Source organism: Monocercomonoides exilis (assembly GCF_001643675.1).
Source record: "Monocercomonoides exilis strain PA203 chromosome Unknown scaffold4-2303458, whole genome shotgun sequence".
In the NCBI taxonomy this organism is placed as follows: Eukaryota; Preaxostyla; order Oxymonadida; family Polymastigidae; genus Monocercomonoides; species Monocercomonoides exilis.
The window spans coordinates 569,582-591,033 of NW_027150549.1; the positions used below are offsets into that span (position 1 = coordinate 569,582).

Genomic DNA, 21,452 nt, shown 5'->3' on the forward strand with positions numbered 1-21,452 from the left:
TAATTGTTTTCGCAAATTGTACTGGGGTACGAATCGATATACTTTATTATTATTATTATTTTGAATATTATTGTATTTTTTTTATTATTCTCAAAAATGGAAAAGATTTACAGTTGAAAATGACAGAAATTAAAGTAACAAAAGAAGAGAATGTTAAAACGATTGACATTCAAAATTCAATTTCAACTATATCTACCAAGAGAACACGATCATCTGTTTCAATGGAATATTCGGATGATTCTTTATCTAAATCATATTCTTCGAGTTGCAGTTGCTCGTGTTCATGCAGCGAATGTTCATCGTTTCGTTCTTATTGTTCATCTACCAACCCATGTCCTCGTTGTCGTTGCCATTGTGCTTCAACAAAGCAAGGGAAGCATCATCAGCAATCAATAAGCTCTCATTCAATTGAACAATCATCCAAAACTCAAGATGCGTCAATTTCTGTTAAATTTAAAGAAGTGCAAAATGTTCAGCCTGTTCCTTCTCCTTGTGCCATTGAAACATTGATAACCCCTGAAGAAGCTGAAAAGCTGCATAATAGGCCTTCTTTGGATCTTTCGAAACGGAAAAAACATCCACCTTCTGCAAATCCTCGCCAAATAACACTTCAAAAGCCAGAAAAGAAAAGAAAAACAAGAAACTCACAAAAAAATAGCAAAAATTCCAAAAAAGAAGTTAAATTGATAACAAAAAAAGAGACTGAAGAATTTAATAGGGATGAAAAGCCTCAAGCAATTGAGAAACAGTTAGTAAATGAAGACAAAATTGAAAACATCTCTTCTTCAAACGTTCCTGTTTCATCTTCTTCAGCATTGCTTGTTTCGGTGCCTTTGCCATCTACGACGCCTGTATCCTCTTCCTCTTTGACCATTCCTCCAGTTGAAACGCCCCAACACCACCTCACATCTTCCAAGTCAGCTTCTCTTCTTCCTAGATACCTTCCTACTTCATCATCACCTCACTCTGCACTTCTCACACATCACCCAATGTCTTCTCCATCTCCTTCTCCTCCTCAGCGCATCACTCATCCGCATCACCCACTCACTTCTCCATCTCAAACGCCCCGCCCTTCTCCCAAGCAAGCACAGCTATCATCCTTTCAGAACAACACATTTGGAGCTCTCAAAGGAACAAATGGCTCGTCTGCTCTTGCAAACCCTGTTCGATCCTGGTTTGGTTCGGCTTTTCAATCGACACTTCCAGCAAATGAACCGGAGTCTCTGAGCGAGGCAGCCACACTGCACGACTACGACGATCTTCTCACGTCTGCAAGAGGCGGAAACGACAAAGATGAAAGTCAGAAGAAAGACAGCGAGCACGACGAAGAAAGGACAAGATACGACGAGAGCCAAATCGAAGACAACGAAGAGGAAGTTGAGAAAACCTGGGTGAGGCCAGGAAAATACTCGATCTCGAATGAAGAATCTGCCGAGTCCACGTCAGCGTCTCAGGAGCGCACGGTGCCAGGAGCTGATCTCACTGCACTGGAGCACGAGAAGACGCTGACTGACAGAGAGCGGAAGGCTCCCGGAGATGGTTCACTTCTACTACCTATATCTGTCTTCTCCATCCGGTCAACTGCGAGTATTGGGACAGGCGACTCGCGCGCAGACAGCTCACACTTGTCGCTGGAGATGCGGGTGCGGCAGTCGAAGGCGAGCGTGCGGTCGTCGATGAAGTCGCTTTCGGAGCTTGCAATGGAATCCAGAGACCGCTCTCAGTCGATGGTGCAGCACCAGTCAATCTCCTCCCAGCTCACAACCACATCTTCCTTCACTTCACCAGCCTCAGACACCCTCAACCACTTCGCCTGCCACAACAACTGCTCTTCCCCGCCTTACGTGCACAACGCTTCTTTAGCTCGCATCACCATCGCCGAGTCAAAACCTCGCAAAACACCCCCTGCATATGACGCAGAGCATGGCTCTTCTGCAAAAAAACTGCGCGATTCTGTAACTTCTTCGACTGCCTCTTCAGTTCTCACATCGCCTGCATCCACTCCGTCACGAGGGACGCGTGTACTTCCGATGAAAGAGCACGAAAAACATTCAGCTGGGAGGAAGTCGCACAGACTGACACATCATTCGATGCTCAACGAAACAAGCGCCACAACTCCGCTGCAGCAATCCATTCAGAATGTCACTCCACTCAGCACTCCACCACCAGAATCGGCTGAAAACTTGCTTTTCTTGGGGAACAACGAGGTGCCACAGACACTCACAGCAAAAGTAGATGATGATTCAATGTGTCGTCTGGAAGCATATCCAAATGAAACCAAAGCATCAGAACAATTACAACTGACATCGTGCGTCGAAGTGCCAAGCTTTTCTCTTAATAATTATTCATCTGACAATCATTCATCAGATTCTGATGCAAGCACTCATGATAATTCAAACATGCAAGCTGAAAGTGTTCTAAACGAGCAAACTTCTTCTCAAAACGATAAAAGAGCAAATGTCAATAATAACACAAATGAAAGTGAAGTCATTACACCTCTTCCACAAGCATCTTTCAATACCCAGCAAACGCAGCTTGTATCAACTGAGTCTCCGCCCAGCATTGCTCTCACATCCACTCCAACGCCAACCCCTTCTTCCACCCAGCAGTCATCTCACAACGGATCACCCCCCAACAAATTCAACACCCACATCCACCATTCCCGCCGCCGCACTGTTGCCTCTTGTGCAACAGGTCTTTCTGCCTCAAGCGACAACTCGAATGCCATAAATGTGCATTGCAGCGGAGCAGATAGCGTTGCCCGTTCCCGCGACTTGTCTCGCCAGAGCTTGCCATCGCTTTCTTTGTCTCTGTCGGTGCAGCAGGCCGTGTCTGCTTGCACTCCAGTGAACCACTCGCCCCATCTTTCGCTGACCATAGCAACAACAGCAGAGAAAATGGCTGGTTCTCCGATGTCGAATAGCTCGATGCCGGCTTTTGCCTCAAATAGAAGTTCGAGCAACTCGATCTTTTCGGATGAGCCGCTGTATCTTCACGCAATCCAACAGAACACATCCAAGCAGAAGCCGAAGCGGACGGAGCAAGCCACGCCGAATTTAAACGATGGTGTTAAAATAAACAATATATATGCTGATGAAAATGTTCGTGAGTTTGCTGAAGTTAACGATGTGACTGCTGTTCCTGTGATTCCTTCTGATGTCAGCGAAAAGAGCAATCAACTGGCACCTCTGTCAACTCCTCATCAAACAAACATATTTGGATCACCTGATCAAGAAGACAGTTACGAACATTCTTTGGAGATGCAATCACAACCAGAACAGAATCTGAAGGCGAATGAGGAAAAGATTGCATCAAATTCAAACAAGCTGCCATACTCTCCGAAAGAAAGATCTGCCCAATCGCGCCCATCTGTGCTGTTTCCCATTCCGCCTCCACCAAACCAGCTGCAACATGCTCAGAGCGTTCCATTTTCTCCTTCGTGTGTACCTTCTCCTTCTGCTGTCAGTCCATTTGCGGCATTCTCTCCTCAGCCAAGGGGAATGCAGCTCTCTGCATCGAATGTTCCACACTCAGAATCTCCGCCGATTGCGACGCCAACTGCCTCCTCTTTTGACATCTCCAGTTCCTCTGTCAGTTCATCCACTGCATTACATGCTGAACATCAGGATTGCTCTTCTTTCTACTCTGGAAGCTCCATCGATACCAACGCGCCGAGTCAATTGAGAATCCCTTTCCCATCGATGCCGAACACAATTCGTTCTCAGGCGCTCACAAAGCAGGAGATGCAACCATTTCTGGCAACACTGCCTCGAGTAATCAACAAAGAAACATCATCAGGCGGACATCCTTCAAAGAACGTTATCAAAGCACTGCTTGGAGTAAATGAGCCATATTCATACGAGTTCAAACGGAAGCAGGTTTTGAAAAAGGCAGTTAAAAGATTGAACGAGACTTGTCAGCCATGTTTACAACGAGGCAAACTAATGGAAAATGGTGAAGCCAGCGCAACAGCTGAAACTCCAACTGGTAATATCAATAATAAAAATAACAATCTTCTAGCTACACCTCAGAAATCTACCCCAAAACTGAAAGATGTGGAAGCAACTCCTGTATTTGACCTGCGTTCTGCTCGATCATGTGCACGAATCAAAATTAGTCAATTTGATGAGTCAGGCAAAATAAGCGAAGGCACAATTGAAAGTGCAAGTGGTGAATCTGCATCAGTCGAAGTTCATTCACCAAGTTATCAGCAGTTGCAGAAGAGTGAAGATAAAGAGGAAAGCATGGAGGATGAGAATGAGAAGGAAAAAGAGGTTAAAGAGGATGAAGACAGCAGCATCTGTGATTCAGAGAGTGAGGAAGACAAGCTTGTTGAAGAGATTACTCAACTTGAAATGTCTATTTTATTTGACATTCATTTGCAGCAGCGAAAGCAAAAGCAGATAAGCAAAGGGTCTTCACATGCTCCACTCACTTTATCGCTCTCTAAACGCACAACTTCTCCGTCGTTGTCCATTCTGAATCCACAAATATCTTGTTCGCCTTCCAAACAGCGGCATATTCGGAAAATGATTGTACCGCCGCAGTCGTTTCTGGACAAGGAAGAGCAGATCATCAAAAAGCAGAGAGAGTCTGCCCTCAAAAAGCAGCTGGCAGTGATGTCAAGTCGCTCTATTGTTGTCACTGCAATCAATGAATTGCTTCCAACATCTGACCTGTCTGAGCCTTCTGGACGGTTCATATTTCCCAATGCGCAGCTGTCTTTTGTGAGGTCGATGGATATCATGCAGCCATCTGCTACAGCTGCACGCGACCAGGCAAGCTTGGATGATGTGCTCCTCACAAGCGACCAGTTTGTTCCTTCTCCAATTCTTTATGCTGCGCGGGCCAATCTGCAGTCAGCTGCATCTGTTTCGCTGTCTTTTGTCCACATTGCTCCGCGGTTATCAGCTCAAACGCGGACAAACTCTTCGTCTTTGAACAACTCACGAGGAGCAGCGATGCTGGCGCAGCCACCTCCACACACTCCACTAATGGTCTCCTCAATCCCCTCACTTCCAGTCTCGCACCTCAAACGAACGCCTCTTCCAAGAAAAATGCGGGAAAGCCGCCAACTTCATGTGATGTCCACAAAACTATCTCAGTCAACTGCGATGCAGGCTACAGCTTCCTCTTCTGCGTCACCTTCGGTCAGTCTCTTCCGAATTGCACATGTTTCTGTTATCGATTCAAATACTGCTCTTCAAAAAAAGATTCCGCTTGTGTCTGGAGAAAACCCGTTATTTTTTCAGAATTCAAAATCTTCTTCTGTAATGCCGTATGCATCGTTGCATTCGTCGTCTCAGCAGCATCCTCTTTCACTCTCTTCTCACCATTTTATGATGTCTATATCTCCATCTGTTACTCCGTCCCAACAGTATTTCGGGAATGACAGCCCCATCCCAGAGTCCAGTTCGCCTATTCCATTCTTTCTTCCTGTGCTTTCAATCGACCATCCACAGAAATCTGGCAACCTGACAGCTGTTCTCACGTCTCTCGACAATGCTGTGCAGGAGGGAAATATTGTGTTAAATCCTGATTCGCTGGCAGAGCTGGAGGCGCTAATCGAGATGGAGACTAAAAAGCATAAAGAAAACGAAATGCTTAAGAGTGAGGTGTTTGAGCGTTCGGTGGGTTGATAGGAGCTGATGGAACAGTTGGAGCATTTTCAAGACAATTGCAAGCATAGGCCAGTGAAGGGAGAAGAGTTCCTGTGACGTATCATGTTGTACACGTGGGCTCTGTCATTTCTTTAGAGAACATAAAAGTTGAGTATGTTTCTCTCAATTATAATTTTACAATTTGATGAATAGTTAAAATTGAATGAAAGTTGATTCAATTTTTTATATTTATAATTTACAATTACCGTTTATTTGAAATTTTTCGTTTGTTCATTTGCATCATGTATTCTTAATTTCAACAAGCAATCGCATTTATTTATTGTCAATAAATAATATCAGGCATCTTTTACTCAAAGTGTTGATGAGAAAGAAAATGTTTTGAGAAGTGAATAGAAGTTTAATAGTATAATAAGAAAAAACGAAAAAATGATAAATTGTGGAATGAAAAGGAGACAAGTGATCAAAGCATTCAATGAAAACAAAGAGAACAAAAAGAAGATATAGAAAATGCAAAATGCAAAAGCAGTGAAATTGAGGAATGAATATGTGAGTTAACAATTGGAAAGATTATTGTGAAATGATTTAACTTAACCCTCGTCTTCCCATCCTTCATCATCATGTGACTGCATTCCTCCATCATCCATGTACACATCATCGCCAGGATAACCCTCACCTTCCCCAACTCCTTCCTCATCCAGCTTTATTCCTATTTCTTCAGCCGTTACTCCCTTAGCATGGCAAATATCTTCAATCGTCTCTCTCTCCACATACGGCCCAACGTCGATGTTGTGGTCAACCATCTCCTTCAACATCTCAAATGCACTGTCCAGTTGTTGTACTGCATGGAAGTGCTGGATAAGATGTGCATATATGTCTCCTGTCCTAACCGCACTTTCGATATCTGGCTCTTGCAGAAGCCGCTGCATCTGTGCAACCATCTCCATTGGATTCGTCTCCTCCATCGCCTTTGCTTGCACAAACGCATCCACAAGTGAAATGCGCCGCTCAATCGATTGGATCTTCTCTGGAGAGTCTTCTGCAGGAGACATGTGTTGGAACTTCAGAGCTTCCTTCAGCGCCATCAGTGCTTTGTCATATGCAAGATATTCATCAATCTCGACTTGCGAACATGACTCATAAAACGAGACAAGCTCGTCGTACGCCTTCGCTTTTTTGTACATTGAAACAATGTGTCCAAGAAGCGAGGGTATCAATCTCCATTGCAGTGACTGCAGATAGTTAGCAGCAAGCACATACACACGTGGGCTACGGCAAATACCTGCAAAAGTGATGACCTCTTCCACATCGCCCGTGGAGATGATGGAATTCATTGCTGATGTTAAGTCGCCAACTGATGAAAACAGTTTTGCAGCATATTTGTATTTGCCCTGGTTGTGGACAATCTGCGCCAGACGTGTAGTAATCGCTTTTTTCTCCTCAGATGTAACCATTCCACCGGCTGCACGTCGTTTTTTCTTCATTTTTATTCCTTCCTGCCTCATATCATTCTCTTTCTTCTCTCCATCGATTCCAGCTCCTTCGCCTGTTCTATCGCTATCTTCGATTTCTCTCTCCTTTAGTGTTTCCAGAATGCTTTCCACTTTCTCTTCTGAAAGCTCAACATGGTGCTTCTCACAAACATCGAGTGCTTCATCATACTGTCCTGCTGCTATCAACATATTGAATGCTTTGTCGTGTCTGTTAATTGACAAGAAGAATGAGGCGCAACGCTCCAAAAGTGAAGAATCTGCTTCATTTGAGATATCATCTGCAATTTGGTGGAGAGATTCTTCCATGTTACCCTTAAAGCACACTTCAATTGCCTTATTTAGCGCGCCAGCCTGCCGATAGAGCGTAAATGCCTTGTCGAACATTGCCCTTTCTTCGAAATATTCTCCCACAAGAATCATTGCACTTGGAGTTCCTTCCAGTGCCAGCCTTATCATATCTTCTTCTCTCTCGTTTTCTTTTGCGAGGCGAATGGCTTCGTTAAATCTTCCAGCTCCTTTATAGAGCGTAATAGCTTCATCAACATTCCCGCTCTTCTCTCGCTCTCTCGCAACAAACTCCATAGCCAATCGATTGCGATTGTTCTGTGCTTCTTTCTGAGCTTCATCAATCCTTCCCACACAGCATAGCACTCTCACCAATGAAAGTGTCTCACCCACTCTTTTGTATGCTTCTGCTGCTTCTTCCAGCTTGCTTTCACTTTCACACAGCTGTCCCCACATTCTCCAGAGATCTTTTGTGTCGGTCGCTTCAACGTATCCTTTCAAGTCTTGTTTTCGCTCGCTGAAATAAAGAAGACGCGGCACTTCAACCGAAGCTGTCTGTGCCTGTTCGTATAGCTCAATCGCACCAACGACATCTCCCATTGCTTCAAGATGCTGTGCACAAAGATGCCTCGTAGATGCCAAGTGGATCTGATCAGACTCACGAGCAATGCGCAGGGCTCGGGTCCAGCGTCCACAATATTGATAGAACTTGTTCAGAAGATCAAATCGCCTACAGTCCTTAAGCAGTTTTTCTGCCTCTTTGTAGAGCCCCAATTGGATGGCCACTAATGCAAGCTGTGCTTCTGCAGGTGATTCTGAGCGTGCCTGGCGCAAGGCCATCATGCCTTGGACATGTCCCATGTTCCTCAGGCAGATCTCCATCACGTCTACACGACGTGTTTTCACACACAAATGCGCCATGTTCTCCCACACTTTCCCCGCTGCTCTTTTTATTCCCTTCACATTTCGATATGCTTCGTCCATGTTTCCTGCAGTCAGGTTGAAGCAAAAGTCTTTCATCGACTTCAATGTCTCTTCATCGCCAGACTCCAGCCCGTCGTATTCGTGTAGAATGGATGTGTCTATCTTTGCTCGATCTTGGTTGGAAGGTGTTGAGCGGACAGAGAAAAAGAGATAAGGAATTGAGCAACCAATCAAAGATTGATGCTCCTCTTTCATGGTGAAAGTATCCGATGGGAGAATGCCTTTCTCTTTGGAGAAGAAGTTAGTGGAAATCTATTTGAAATGTTCAAGTTGAGTGTAAAAAAAAAGATTGTGTCGAAAAAAAGAAATATGAATCAAATCAACAAGTACACTTGTTGCAAATGATAACATCAGATCGCAAACCTCAAGATGTCGATCTCTTGAATCATGCCACGATCCATCGTTAGGGTCTCTGATAAGTCGCTTTAACGCAACAGTGAAAAATCGAGGATCACTTGCATCCCAACAGTGTCCAACGGGATAGAACAGCTGATGGAGATAATCGAACGAGAACAACGTCCCCCGCTCAACACTGAACACATGGATGCGAGTGTCTGGAATTGAAGCCTTTGACAGCTGCTCGGGTGTTGCATCTGATAAAGGATTCGCATATTGCTCTGGTGAAACAAGAGCAATGATGCTCACAGCTGAGCCGTCTGCATTCACACTTAACGACAAAGGCTGTCCTTTCGTGAAACGCCAAGGAGCCGCCATCAGAACGGCTTCTGTACCTCTCACATCCATCACCTTCACCACTCCATTGCGTGTAGCAACGGCAAGATGACCTGAAGGCGACAGGTTCAGTAAGCAAGGATTGCCTTCTTCAGCGCTAAATGGAAGCGACTGTCGGATTGTTCCTTTGAGATTGCTTAAATAAACAAAGTTTTCGTTGCACAAATACAAAGTCTGTCCGCGGATTGCTATACACTGCGATGGGAAATCAAATCGTGTTTCGAGCTCTGGCTTCTCGTTACGAGGATCGATGTTGTACACCTCAAGCGACTTCCCACTCCACACGACCAGCCTCTGTGTGTCGATAGCCATGCCCATCACCTTCACTCCTGTCTGAATGTGAACTGACGGATGATCCACTCTTTCCAGTGATACTTCGTGTGCTGACAGCTGGATTGCAGCCACTCCTTCGCCCAGAACAGCTTTTGGCTCGTTGTTCTTCACAGTTGACACGTTCTTGTCGTTCATGATAGAAAACACACGCGCACCAGGACCTGGCCCCCAACTGCATTTGTTCACGGAGTATTCCATATTCTGATAGAATGTCAACTCCCAGCACTGTTCGTTGCGCTGTGGAATGTCACCTTCGTCTATGCCTTCTTCTCGCTCATAAGCTGAGAAGCCGAATGATGGATTCGATGAGGAGGAAGAGGCTGAAGTTGAAGGTGTAGATGCAGACGAAATTGAAGGAAGTGAGAAAGAAGGGGTGCCGTATGAAGAGTAAGCCGTTGTTGATGTAGAAGCCACGTAGTCAGAGCGCAGTTCAGCTGGAAGTAGTTCCATGGCAGCTGTGTCTCCTTCATCCATCCGCGAAGAAGCGATGATCTCGCTTTCCTTTGCAGGCCGCGGGATGGCCTCGTCGGGGAAGTACTGCCACACGCACGCCTTGCCTGTCGCGGTGGTTGCCAGAAGCGAGCGTGTATGCTCTTCATAAGCCATTGAGATAAAAGGTGTGTCTGATCCAACTGTTCCGCTTGGTGGCTCCAGAAGAAACATATCGTCGGTCTCCATGTTGAACATACGGACTAGTGGCTCGTCTGCCAGTACTGCTACGAGCCCTGATGAAGAAGGGATCCAACAAGCATCGCGAAGCTGGGCATCGGGCTGAGTTGAAGCTATTTGTGTCTGAGTTCAATTATTGGATGATATTTGAGAAATCAAAAAGTCAATAAGTGAATTGGGTGTGAAAGAAAGATGTGATAAAAAAGGATCAAAAATAAATTAAGTTTATAAAATTGGGGTTTCAAAATCAACTTAAAAATAACAAAGACAAACAAGAATTGGTGATTGACTTTCTGCAACAGCAAGCGAAATGGTGTACATGTTTAGATTTTTTGTGAGAAGAATAAGAGAATCCTTTGAAGGATAATACAGTAATCGAAGTGGAACTCCGTCAAGACGTCTATTTTATTTTAATTTTCAGAAGTGATTCAAATACAGAATTAGAAATTTTAATTAATAATATATTTTTCAAACAAAAAACAAAAGAAGCAGCAAACTTTGCAACGCAAAATTCTTGCTCTGCATCCTGAGCCAAAGTAAAGACATTTCCATCGACTGTAGCAGCTGCAAACTGCGAACTTGGTGTCTTTCTCGGATCAGCTGGAGGACTGAAATAAAGTTTTCAAAAATGATGGATATTTCAAATAAATCTCACAAAAAAGCACTTCACACGGTGGCGTTCGAAAAGTAACGCACATCACTGCACCGTGAACATCAAAATTACCCAGTAAAACAAGTTCTCTATTTCCTCCTCGCTCTTGAATACCCCACAACGATATTTCTCCATCCTTTAGTTAAAACAATAAAATATGTGTTGAAGGGTTTAATGTACTTTGAAAAAGAGAAGCAAACTGTGTCTGCAGTAATAATTCTACTTCCAGAAGGATCCCATTGAATCTTGTTAACTGCGTGTTTGTGTTCATGATATGTTCTTATTTTCTTGTGATGGAAAAGATAAATAGTGCCATCTTCACATCCTACAAGAAGGGCAGTGTGATGTGGATCCCTTGGTTGTAATGTAAATTTTTAAATTATTTATATTTCATTCAAAAATAAAAAGAGTAAAACCAGCTGAGTTCACAAGGAGCAGCATCACATGAAAATTCAAAAATAGGTACACCCTAAAGAGCAATTTTGCAGTTGAACAACGAGCTATTTCAAAGAAAACATTGAAAGAAATATAATTGCAGACCTCTTCGTTACAAATAGCAACCTTCTTTTCGTTTCCTAATCCAATTGCAAATATTTGCGCAATTTGATGAAACGATCCAGATGTAATGTCCTTCCATTTAGCTTTCGCTGTCCTTGACATGTGAAAATCAATTTTACTTAAAACAAAAAACAATGACCCATCATAGAAAAATTATAACTCAATGAAAATTTGGGGCAAAATTTTTCCATTTACGAAAAATTCCGTGTTTTGTTCCAAACTTCTTCCACTTATATATCACAATGAATGTTTCATTATAATGCAATAAAAGTATTTTTGTGTTATCCATAATTAAAATATTATTCGAGTTTTATGAACGAACATCATATTTGTGGAAATAATAGGAGAGCATTTAAGATAGGAGCGATAAGGATCACAGCATTATTAAAAAAATACGAAGAGAAAGGAAACAAACGAAATTGAATTGTTTTTACTGATGATGAAAGTTAGTAATTATCTGTGAAATTGTGAACACTGTTATGACTAACATTTGATGAAAAATGAATCATTCAAAAGGACATCAAAAGACGAACATACACTCTTGAGGAGCATAGAATTCTATCATTATTGAGGATATATGAAAAAGAAAAAGAAGTTACGAAAGATAATAAAGAAGAAAGAAGAAATAACCTTATGAGCTGAATGAAAAATAAGGACAAAATATTGCATTGAGCATTTATATCGCACTAATCATTTATGGACCGTTTTTGAAGACCAACCGCTAACATTTCGCGATGTTTTAGGAGAGAGAAAGCCGACGGCTGAGATCGATTGCTTCAGAAAGAGAAAACATAGATGTTTTGCATTGGACATTTCGCACGTGCAAAGTTAGAAATTTTCATTCGGACATATGAATCTTGCAAAGCATTGATAAGTTCAATTTTAAGAAATCAGGCCAAATCTCATTCTTCAATAGTTACTCTATCTTCTTCTCTCTTTTCTGTTTATTCGATATCAATTTCGGAATTGACACAAGTGGAATCTGAAACGGAGATTTCCCCTCATTTATTTGTGCGAATTTGTATCCGTTATATCCATCTTAGAAGGAGAAGAGATACGAGCTCCGCATCTGGCGTCTTTCTTTGATATGCACGTGGAAGAAATTCCAAGCTAAGCAATGAGACAGAAGGCAGACTTTTGGACGTGTGACGTGTGACATTTACGCTGGCGAAAGGGTGAGTTCTGTTTCCTGGGACGACAAACAAAGAGATGCTGAAGCTGATTCAACATTCAAAGTGAGAATAACAGTGTAAGCTGAGGAGAGAAAGCTGCGAGTATCAGGCTAACAGATGCATTGACAAAACTGGGAAGTTATTGAGCATATTAATTGTTCCGGTTGCCAAAGTGAAGACAAAAAATGTGATTATCTTTTCGTACAGATTGATACAAATTCACAAAATGCTGTTTGATAACGTGGTGTTTTCCTCTGTTCTATCAACTGGGTGTGTAGCGAACGCATCCGCAGAAGCGAGTTGTCCGAAATGAGAAGCCGAGTACTGTTGAGCGACCTATCATCGCTCGCTGACTGATTCCACATGCTCAACTCGCATAAACTCTTGGGTGTCGAAAAGGAAGTGCATCACCCATTTCTGAACATGAGTGCGATAAAGCATATAACTGAAAAGAAAGCTCAGCAAAAAACGGAAAAAAAGAAGATTTTTGGAACTGTATATGCTTCTGCACCACATATTTTGCCAACTTTTTTTATCATTACCATTATCTTCTTCTTCTTGCTCCTCCTCCTCCTCCTCCTCCTTCTTCTTCTTCTTCTTCTTCTTCTTCTACTACTACTACTACTACTACTGCTCCTGCAATCAGATCATTGTCTTCTAATGCATTAAGCTCAATGGTTTCTTCTTCTTCTTCTCATTCTTCTCCTTTTCCTTCTTCTTCTTCTTCTTCCTCCTCCTCCTCATCTTCTTCTTATTCTTCTTCCAAACATCATCTCCAGCCTTCCTCTCTTTCCATTTCTTCTTCTTCTTCCTCTTCTTCTTCTCTCCCCCAAAAGAAAGAATCAATCCAATCCAAACCTTTTCCTCTGAATATTTCGACTTCTCTTCCTTCTCTCAGAGAAACACTAGAAACTGTGGCATTTTTGCCTATTGGAGATTCTATTGGAGAGCAGAATTTGAACATAGGACCTTCTTCTTCTTCTTTGTCTTCTTCTTCTTCTTCTTCTTCTTATCAAAACTGCTCACATTCTGACATTTGTGTGCATGCAAACAGAGGAATTTTTCATTGCGCGCATTCCAATCCATCTCATGAATGGATTGTTTGAAAGAGATGAATTATATGAACATAACATCTAATAACTCCACTGTGAGGTCACTGTTGAATAATGCATTCGAAGTGATCAAGAGCAAATGATGGCAATTAAATTAGAGAAAAAAACATCCAATGAAACGAATGCAAAGATGATTTCGTTGCACAGCGCTTCATAAGCAGAACGCAATGCACAACAAAACAAGCAAGCCGCACAAAGTGGTTTCTGCCTTCTTAACTTTCAATAGCCTCATTCACCATTCTCTCCTCCTCAATTTCAGATGATATGTGTTTTGAGTGGTGTTACTGCAGAAAGCTCATCAACAGGCAACAAACGGATTTTGTGACAGGATTCTTCAATAGAATATAAATACTTTCCATATTCTTGGAGAATTGAAGATCCATAGCGAGGTGGGTGCAAAAATTATCTGGTAACTTTCTCTTTGGATAGAACTCAAAGGATATTAGATATTAAGTCACAGAAGTGTGTTCAGACAGATACAGTATTTGATGAAGCATCGATGCTACTCAACGCTTCAAAAATTATGAAATAACATTTTGATATAGCAGAAAAGAAATTAAATTGGATGAGGTTGGAATGCAATATCAGTAGAAACTCTTCAAATTATGCAAATGCATCTTATTAAATGAAATACCAAAGATAAAGTGTGAAGGTTGAAAATAGAGAAGGAAATGAGGAAGAGAGATTGAAAAAGAAACTGTTGAAGCGGCAAATACTCTTGATGGACAAACAGAAGAAGAAAGAGAAGAAAAGCTTCAGCAACTTCTGGGAAGAGCAAAATGCAACGGGGAATTCATTTCTTCGCCTGATGGAGTGGTTGTGCTGTGGAATACAAACTACTTATTTGCGAATAACAATTTCATGGGATGAAAGAATCGTCTGAGGAAAGGCATGGATGAGAAGAAGATGGAGACAATGAGAGAATGAGAAAGAGAAAACAAAAGGAAATAGAGATCTATGAATTTTTGAAGACGGTTGTTCGGGAGCAGGATGAATGACAGCAAACGAGGAAGATGAAGAGAAATGCAAAGAAGACAGTTCGAACGAAGCACTGCTCCACGAGAAAGAAAATGAGCGCATTTCATTTGAAGAGAATGTTAAAGACAAAAAGTGAAAAAAGGAGAAAGAAAAGCTACTCAGTTTCTCTTTCTCAATACTCTGAACAAAATGAAATGTATCTCATCGTTTTTTTTAATGTCATTACAGTCATAAAATTACAGCTTTTGATGGAACAAAATATCCTTTCAGCCACATTTGGAATGATGAAAGGAACATAAGCCGGTATTATTCTATTTCACATGGGCCCTTACAGGTTTCCGAGTATGAGAAATGAAAAGAAAAAGCAATTGCTTATAATTCTATCAATGTTTAAGATTTTGTTTTAATAACCACAATAACAAGTGAAGCAAACAATTTTGAGTCACTATTGTCTCTTTTGACTTGACAATGCTTCACATTCTTATATAAATACTGCTTTTATTGGATGTCTTTCAGATTCTCTACTGTTTTGAAAAGATAAAAATCAGAAAATGTTCATTATTATATCAATTTTTGTATTTTAAAACCATTTGACTGAATCAATTATTTCCTAAAAAAACTTATGATTTGATTTTGGCACATTTTGTTTGATATCTGATACCCTTTATTCGTTTCTTTAATCCCATGATTAATTGCTAATCCAAATAATAATGAATTGTTATGCTGAAAAAGCGCGGTCGACGAAAAGTCGCCACGCGAGTCAAATTGACGATTATCTTCGTCAAATTGCTCCTGTGGATGCTGAAGGGTGTTTGTTTTCATTTTTATTTCACAGTGAAAAAGGAAAACCCTACCAATCAAAAATTGAGACTCATTTGAAAGGTTTGCTCAAAATTTTTATTCAAAAGATGTTAATACTTTGTGTATTAATTTACTGTTAATTATGTTTTCTGTTAATTTTTTTAATTGCAATGGGGAATTGTGAGCAAATTTGTTGTTGTGTTATTTTCTTCTTTAAACTTTTTTTCTATGATCATCAATCAATATTTTTGAATTCTTTATTTAACTCATTATTCTTTCAAGTCATTATTATTCAACAGTTGAAATTTTATAAAATTTTTTGCAGTTAATAAATTTTTATCTTTATTTCATTGATACTTAAATGTTAAAAAATACATGATTTTTGTAATTGAATTACGATTTTTTCCAAATCCTTGTTTTCCATATTTTTCACAATTTTCATTGATAATAATCAATTTTTTTATATTTTATAATTTTTCGTAAATTTTCCATTTATTTAACCCATTGCAATTAAAAAAATTACAGAAACTGATTAACGTATATTATTACTCATTTCAGACAAGTTAAGAAATATTTTGAAAAATCTGTCTCAACTCTACGCTTTGCTTGGTCGAAACGATAGAGTTTCTCTTCTCTCTGCGATTTCTTCTGAAATTCAACTTACAGAACTCAGAGAGAATGGCTGGCTGGTAACAAAAAATGAATATTATTACTCAAAAAATAAGCAAGCCAATAAAAGTAATGAGTCCCTGGCAGACATAGAGAGAAAAAAAAAAGTTAATGATAAAAGTGTGCAAAATTTCTTTAATTATGTTTTTGTGTTTTGTTTTGACATATTAATATCTAGAAAAAGAACAATTTGAAAAGATAGAAGAATGGCTGGTCAAAAACAGCTCTGCCAGTTGCGAAAATGGAAGACAGCGAAAAAAAGGTTTATTTTTCGGAAATAATTTTAATTTGTTTCATCTTTTGATAATTATGATTTTTTTTCAACAAATTATCAATCTATAAAAGGATTAAACCGTTCAAAAATGGCTCCTGCTGCTTCTTCCATTCATCCACAGCCTCAATTAATTGGAGGAGATGATTCGCCGATCGGAATTATCCAAAGCGAGCGGAGTGAGAAAGAAAATACTTCTTCATCTGAGCATTTCTTGGAGCATGGAGTTCTTCAACACTCCAACTCTTTCGAAAATAACAAAGATAATAAAAAAATAATTAATGAATCAAAATTCAACAATATCAACAAAAAAATAAATAATAATTACAAAAACAATCAAAAAAAAGAAATTCAAATTCAAAAAATACATAATCACATCACTTTCACGTCTTCTTCCAATAATGAAAGCACCTGCTTCGTTCAATCGCATTCTGGTATTCAAAAGGTTTGTGAAAAAGCAAATGTTGAAAAAGAAGAAAACGAAAATAGTAATTTTCTTTCAAAAAGAATATTTTCTTTTAATGAAAGGAGAATTATTGAAAAAACGAAAAAAGAATTATTTGAAAACATGAATAAAGAAATTGATGTCAAAATGTCGTATTCGACATTTTGCAAAAAAACAAGAAATTTTATAAAATCAAAGAAAAGAACAGATTTGTGTGAAATCTGTGAAAGAGGAAAATATTTAGAAAAGAAAAAATTAGAAACAGAAAGAAACGGAAAAGAAATAGGCCAAAAAGAAAATGATGAATTGAATTTAATAATTCAGCATAAAAAAATGGCCCAACATCAAAGAAATTATTTTTATGAAAAGAAAGAAAAGCTGAAAAAAGATGAAGTGATTATTATCATGGATTTTAAAGAAAATTGGAGCTTGCCAATTTCAAATAATGAAACTGGTAAATCTTTCTTTAATAAAAAACAAATCTCTCATTTATGTTTTGTTGTTTATTATGTTGATTGTTTTGGAGCTTTACAAAAATGTTGTTTCAATTTTTTTTCTGAAATTTTATCTCATGATTATCGTTTTGTTTTGGAGTGTTTGAATAAGTTATTACGTTTCGATATTTTTTCGAATATTTTTTCTTTTCATTTTTTCTGTGATAATGGTCCTCATTTTCGTAATTCACAAATTTTTCATTCATTGTTTTCTCCTAATTCTTTATTGTTTTTAAATAAACACTGCTCACTTTCATTCTTTACCGAACACCATGGTAAGAATGATTGTGACAGTGAATTTGGTTATTTAACACAGTTATTGAACAATAATCTAGGAGATCGTACTTTAAATAATGTGTACGATCTAATAGATTTTTTTTGCTCACAGTGTAATTCTTATCTTTTTGGTGTTCATGATTCTAATTCTCCAATTTTTGTCTCTTCTTTTATATCTGATATATCTAATAATAATTCAATAGGGCGAATGGATGAAGTTTCAGATTCAAGCGAGCAGAAAGAAAAACAGAACAAGACAAAGCACTTCTTTTTGATGTTTGATCTTTAATTTTTATTTTTTTTTCCTAATGATTTTAATTGAACTTTTTTCTAAAATGTTTTCTTTTTCATTTTCTAGGCATGAAGAGTTACCGAATAAATGTTGGAATAAATTAATTATTAATGGAATGAAACAATACTTATTTTTCGAATCGAATGGCTTCAAAGTGCTTGCATCGCCGCTGAGTTGCAACGAAAAGGTTTGTATGAAAGAGTTATCATTTAAAATTGAAATGAATTTGGACGAGAAGAAAAGAAAAGTTTATAAAAGAGAGATTGAAAATAACAATGAATTTGAAGAAAATGAAAGTTTATATTTAAAGAAAAGGGTTAGAAATGTTCTGGAAAAAAGATTAGAGTTAATTAATACTTTTTCTTCATTGATTATTTAAGAAATTTTCAGAAACTGACAGGTATGCTTTTTTTTCAAAACTCTTTTGTTATTTGAGTTAAATTTTCGATTTTTAAATTTTTTTCTTTTTTTTCAATCGTTGAATCTTGAATTGTGAAAGAATTAGTTTATTCTTGCTTATCCGATGAAATTTGAAATCCAAATTGAGGACAAGACTGAATCCATCCTGTTATTGCTTTAATTGAACGATTATTGCAATAACTTGCAGGCTTTGGGTCCAGATTCAGTTTCCCAGGAGAATAAACAATTTTTTCACATTTTTATCAGGTATGGTTTTTTTTTTTTTTTTTTTTTTTTTTTTTTTTTTTTTTTTTTTTTTAACAACCTTTTTGGAAATTATTTGAATTCAAGAATTTGAGAAAGGATTCAAACCGGAATTATTCAGAAAAATTGTTGAATGTGGAAAAATATTCAAAAATGTTGGGTGGAACAAAATTCTTAAAGCAAAAAGTTTTGTCCCATTTCTAATAAAATCATAAAAATAATTTGCATTGCAAATTATATCTTGGTGAAGTGAATCTAAACAAATATATCCTCAAATCATGGGAGGTTATAACTCTCAATTTTTTTTTTGAAGACTAAACATTTGCTCAAAAAACTTTTAAAGAAAAATTAAAATATATTTATCACATTTGAATATCAACATCATCATTATAAGCTTCAGGTGATGAAGAAACATCTTGTTGCTGCTGCTCTGGAGTTTCTGACGAATTGCTTGAAGGAATTTCTGATTTCTGTTCTGATTCGACTTGCTCAGTGCTTAATTCCATCTTTTCGAATTCTTGTTGTTGTGGCTGGTCTTCTTTTGTTTCTTCAAAATTATTTGTTGTTTCTTTTATTGCATCTTGCTTCTCGTCTGGAATTTCTGATGTTGGATTTATTGTTTCGTCCGATTGTTCTTGTTTCTCTTCTAAAACTTGTGTATCTTTAATGGTTACTTCGGAAATGACTTCCTTAACCTCCTCTTTTTCCTCCTCCATTTTCAGATCATCATATGAACTTTGTTCTTTTTCAACTTCTTTCGGTTGGGAATCATCAATTTCTTTCTGTAAGTTGTCATTTGTTAAAGTTTCTTCAGTTAATGTTGATTCCTTGTTTGAAATCTGAGTTGAACTTTCCAATTCTTCGTCGTTTTCTTCTTTTGAATATTTATCTTTATTTATTTCTTCTTTTATGTCTGAAAGTTGTGTCATTGCTGAATCAATCTTCGGACTTGCTTTTGTTTGCTTCTCGTTTGTTGCTGTGTCATTTTCAGCTTCATTATTAGTAACATTCTGTAAGTGTCTTAGATGCACCCTAAAATGCATGTTGAAGTCTTCACTACGTGAAAGGAATGGGAAATCACCTCCTGTTTTGAAAAATACTTCTCTGCTTCCTGGGTACAGTTGTCTCAAACTCTCACTTCTCAATCGGCTACTGTCGTTAATATCCAAGGAAGTCATGATGGATACATATTTGCCATCAATTGGTGGTTTTTCAATAGTCTCTTCAGTGCATTGCATTAACAGCTTTCCTACTAAGGTATCTCGACTGACATCATCAATTTTTGCAATTACAAAATTAACAGCATCTGCAATGCCCGTTTCAATCTCTCCAATTGGAAGATTTGAAAGAAGATTTTGTTTTAATTGCTTTGTTGGTGTCATTGTAATGCTTTTAAAAAATTTTATGAAGAACAAATATCAACTTTAATTAAAAATAAAAACAAACTTTCCCAATGGTTGCACAAATGAAATCGTCGATGGAAATGAATTTATCAATACAAGCGACAACACTCTTTTTGGAAATGTTCTTGTATAACATTGAGCAAGAAATCCTCCAAGGCCTGTTCCAATTAAATGGCATGAATCGATATGTTGTGAATCTAAAAAACAACTGAATCCAACTACCCACTCTTCATAAGTTTCATAATAAGGCTCCAACACTGAGAAAACTCTAACTCCATATGCAGGAAGAGAAAGGAACTGTCTGTAATATACTTCAGGAGTTGTCATTGTGCTGCATAGAAACACGGCTGGAACCCCCTTATCAATCGGGCTTCTAATAAAATTCCAAACTTTAGGAGTTGGGTAGTTTGCAGTTACCTAATATTTTTGCATAGATATGAATTTTCAAAATTCAATAGAAATTAATCAAAAAAATTATTATAAAACGTCAACGACAAACTTGCATTAATGCATGATTCTCTTTAAAAACTGCGTAATCAGGATCGGTAATTTTTACAGGTTGTGATTCAGTTGTCCCCATCAACAAAATAAAAAAAAGATCGATCTTCCATACTAAAAAATTCAATGAATTTTTTTATGATTGGTGATTTCATCAAATTCTTTCCTAATTTTAAATACATATTCAAAAATTATCTTTTATATGAATCTTTTTTGATATTTGAATGATTCATTTGACAATTTCGAATTATTTTGTTTCGTGCCCATTCTTGGATCAATTTTTTATTATGTGGGGAAAAATATGAACTTTCAAGCTTTTTTTGCACAAGGCATTAAAAAATTGCTTCACTTATAACATTTAATTACTTTTTCAGATTTCAAAATAAAATTGATTTTCATATCCGTAAACAGGCATCATTGACATCATTACATGAAGTTTTGTGTCATTCCTCGTATGTCAAAAAATGGACCCATTTTTATTTTGTTTTTATGAATCAAAAAGTCAACGAAAAGTGCATAATTTTTCAATGAAAATGCCTGAAGTGATATATTTTGTCCCAAATCATTTTTTATTTTTCATTTTTGGTATCATAAAACATGTTCGATTTTGACCAACTTCATTCGTGTTCAAAAAATGAATGAGTCTTTTTTCTTAAACTATGTTCACACAGTCAAAACTTTAACTCGATAAATCGTGTATCATCATGATATCTTTTACAAACATTATTCAGAATTCAATTATTTTTTGATTTTCTTTCATTTATTTTTCAACGGCTTGAACAATAACATTTCGTATTTATTTCTCCATTTTTTCAAAATTGGTTATTTTTTGTTTGAAAAATAAAAAAAAATCATTATTTCAACTTATTGATTTTACGGATTTTTTTTTTAACAAAAAAAATATATATATCTTTAAAGAAATATAAATCGTTTTCACATTTTAAAACGAGTTTCCATTTAAATATCCAAAATAATAATAATCGATACAAATAGTGTTAACTTTTTTTATGGGACTTTTTCCCTTATTGACCCTTTTTTTGTTTTTGACTGCCAA

General features: G+C 37.9%; 4 protein-coding genes across 4 annotated transcripts; 2 read left to right on the top strand and 2 right to left on the bottom strand.

Moving 5' to 3' along the window:
* Nucleotides 1-119: 119 nt before the first annotated feature.
* On the top strand, nt 120-6,040 carry MONOS_11315 (uncharacterized protein; the record flags this gene model as incomplete). The annotated part of the gene is made up of 2 exons (XM_067863836.1): nt 120-5,772; nt 5,925-6,040. One exon carries the CDS (start codon nt 120-122, stop codon nt 5,637-5,639), a length of 5,520 nt encoding a protein of 1,839 aa, XP_067734623.1. The 3' UTR covers nt 5,640-5,772; nt 5,925-6,040.
* On the bottom strand, nt 5,944-11,459 carry MONOS_11314 (putative intraflagellar transport 140 like). Its single transcript, XM_067863835.1, has 8 exons — nt 11,307-11,459; nt 11,183-11,235; nt 10,967-11,120; nt 10,787-10,902; nt 10,612-10,722; nt 10,388-10,514; nt 8,744-10,237; nt 5,944-8,632 (listed from the first exon to the last, which is right to left on the bottom strand). Exons 1-8 carry the CDS (start codon nt 11,424-11,426, stop codon nt 6,209-6,211), a joined length of 4,599 nt encoding a protein of 1,532 aa, XP_067734624.1. The 5' UTR covers nt 11,427-11,459; the 3' UTR covers nt 5,944-6,208.
* A 1,711-nt stretch (nt 11,460-13,170) lies between these two features.
* On the top strand, nt 13,171-13,628 carry MONOS_11313 (uncharacterized protein; the record flags this gene model as incomplete). The annotated part of the gene is made up of 1 exon (XM_067863834.1): nt 13,171-13,628. One exon carries the CDS (start codon nt 13,171-13,173, stop codon nt 13,600-13,602), a length of 432 nt encoding a protein of 143 aa, XP_067734625.1. The 3' UTR covers nt 13,603-13,628.
* Nucleotides 13,629-18,589: 4,961 nt separating this feature from the next.
* Nucleotides 18,590-20,480, bottom strand: MONOS_11096 (putative Alpha/beta-Hydrolases superfamily protein; the record flags this gene model as incomplete). The annotated part of the gene is made up of 3 exons (XM_067863599.1): nt 18,590-19,886; nt 19,944-20,317; nt 20,400-20,480. 3 exons carry the CDS (start codon nt 20,478-20,480, stop codon nt 18,860-18,862), a joined length of 1,482 nt encoding a protein of 493 aa, XP_067734626.1. The 3' UTR covers nt 18,590-18,859.
* Nucleotides 20,481-21,452: the final 972 nt, after the last annotated feature.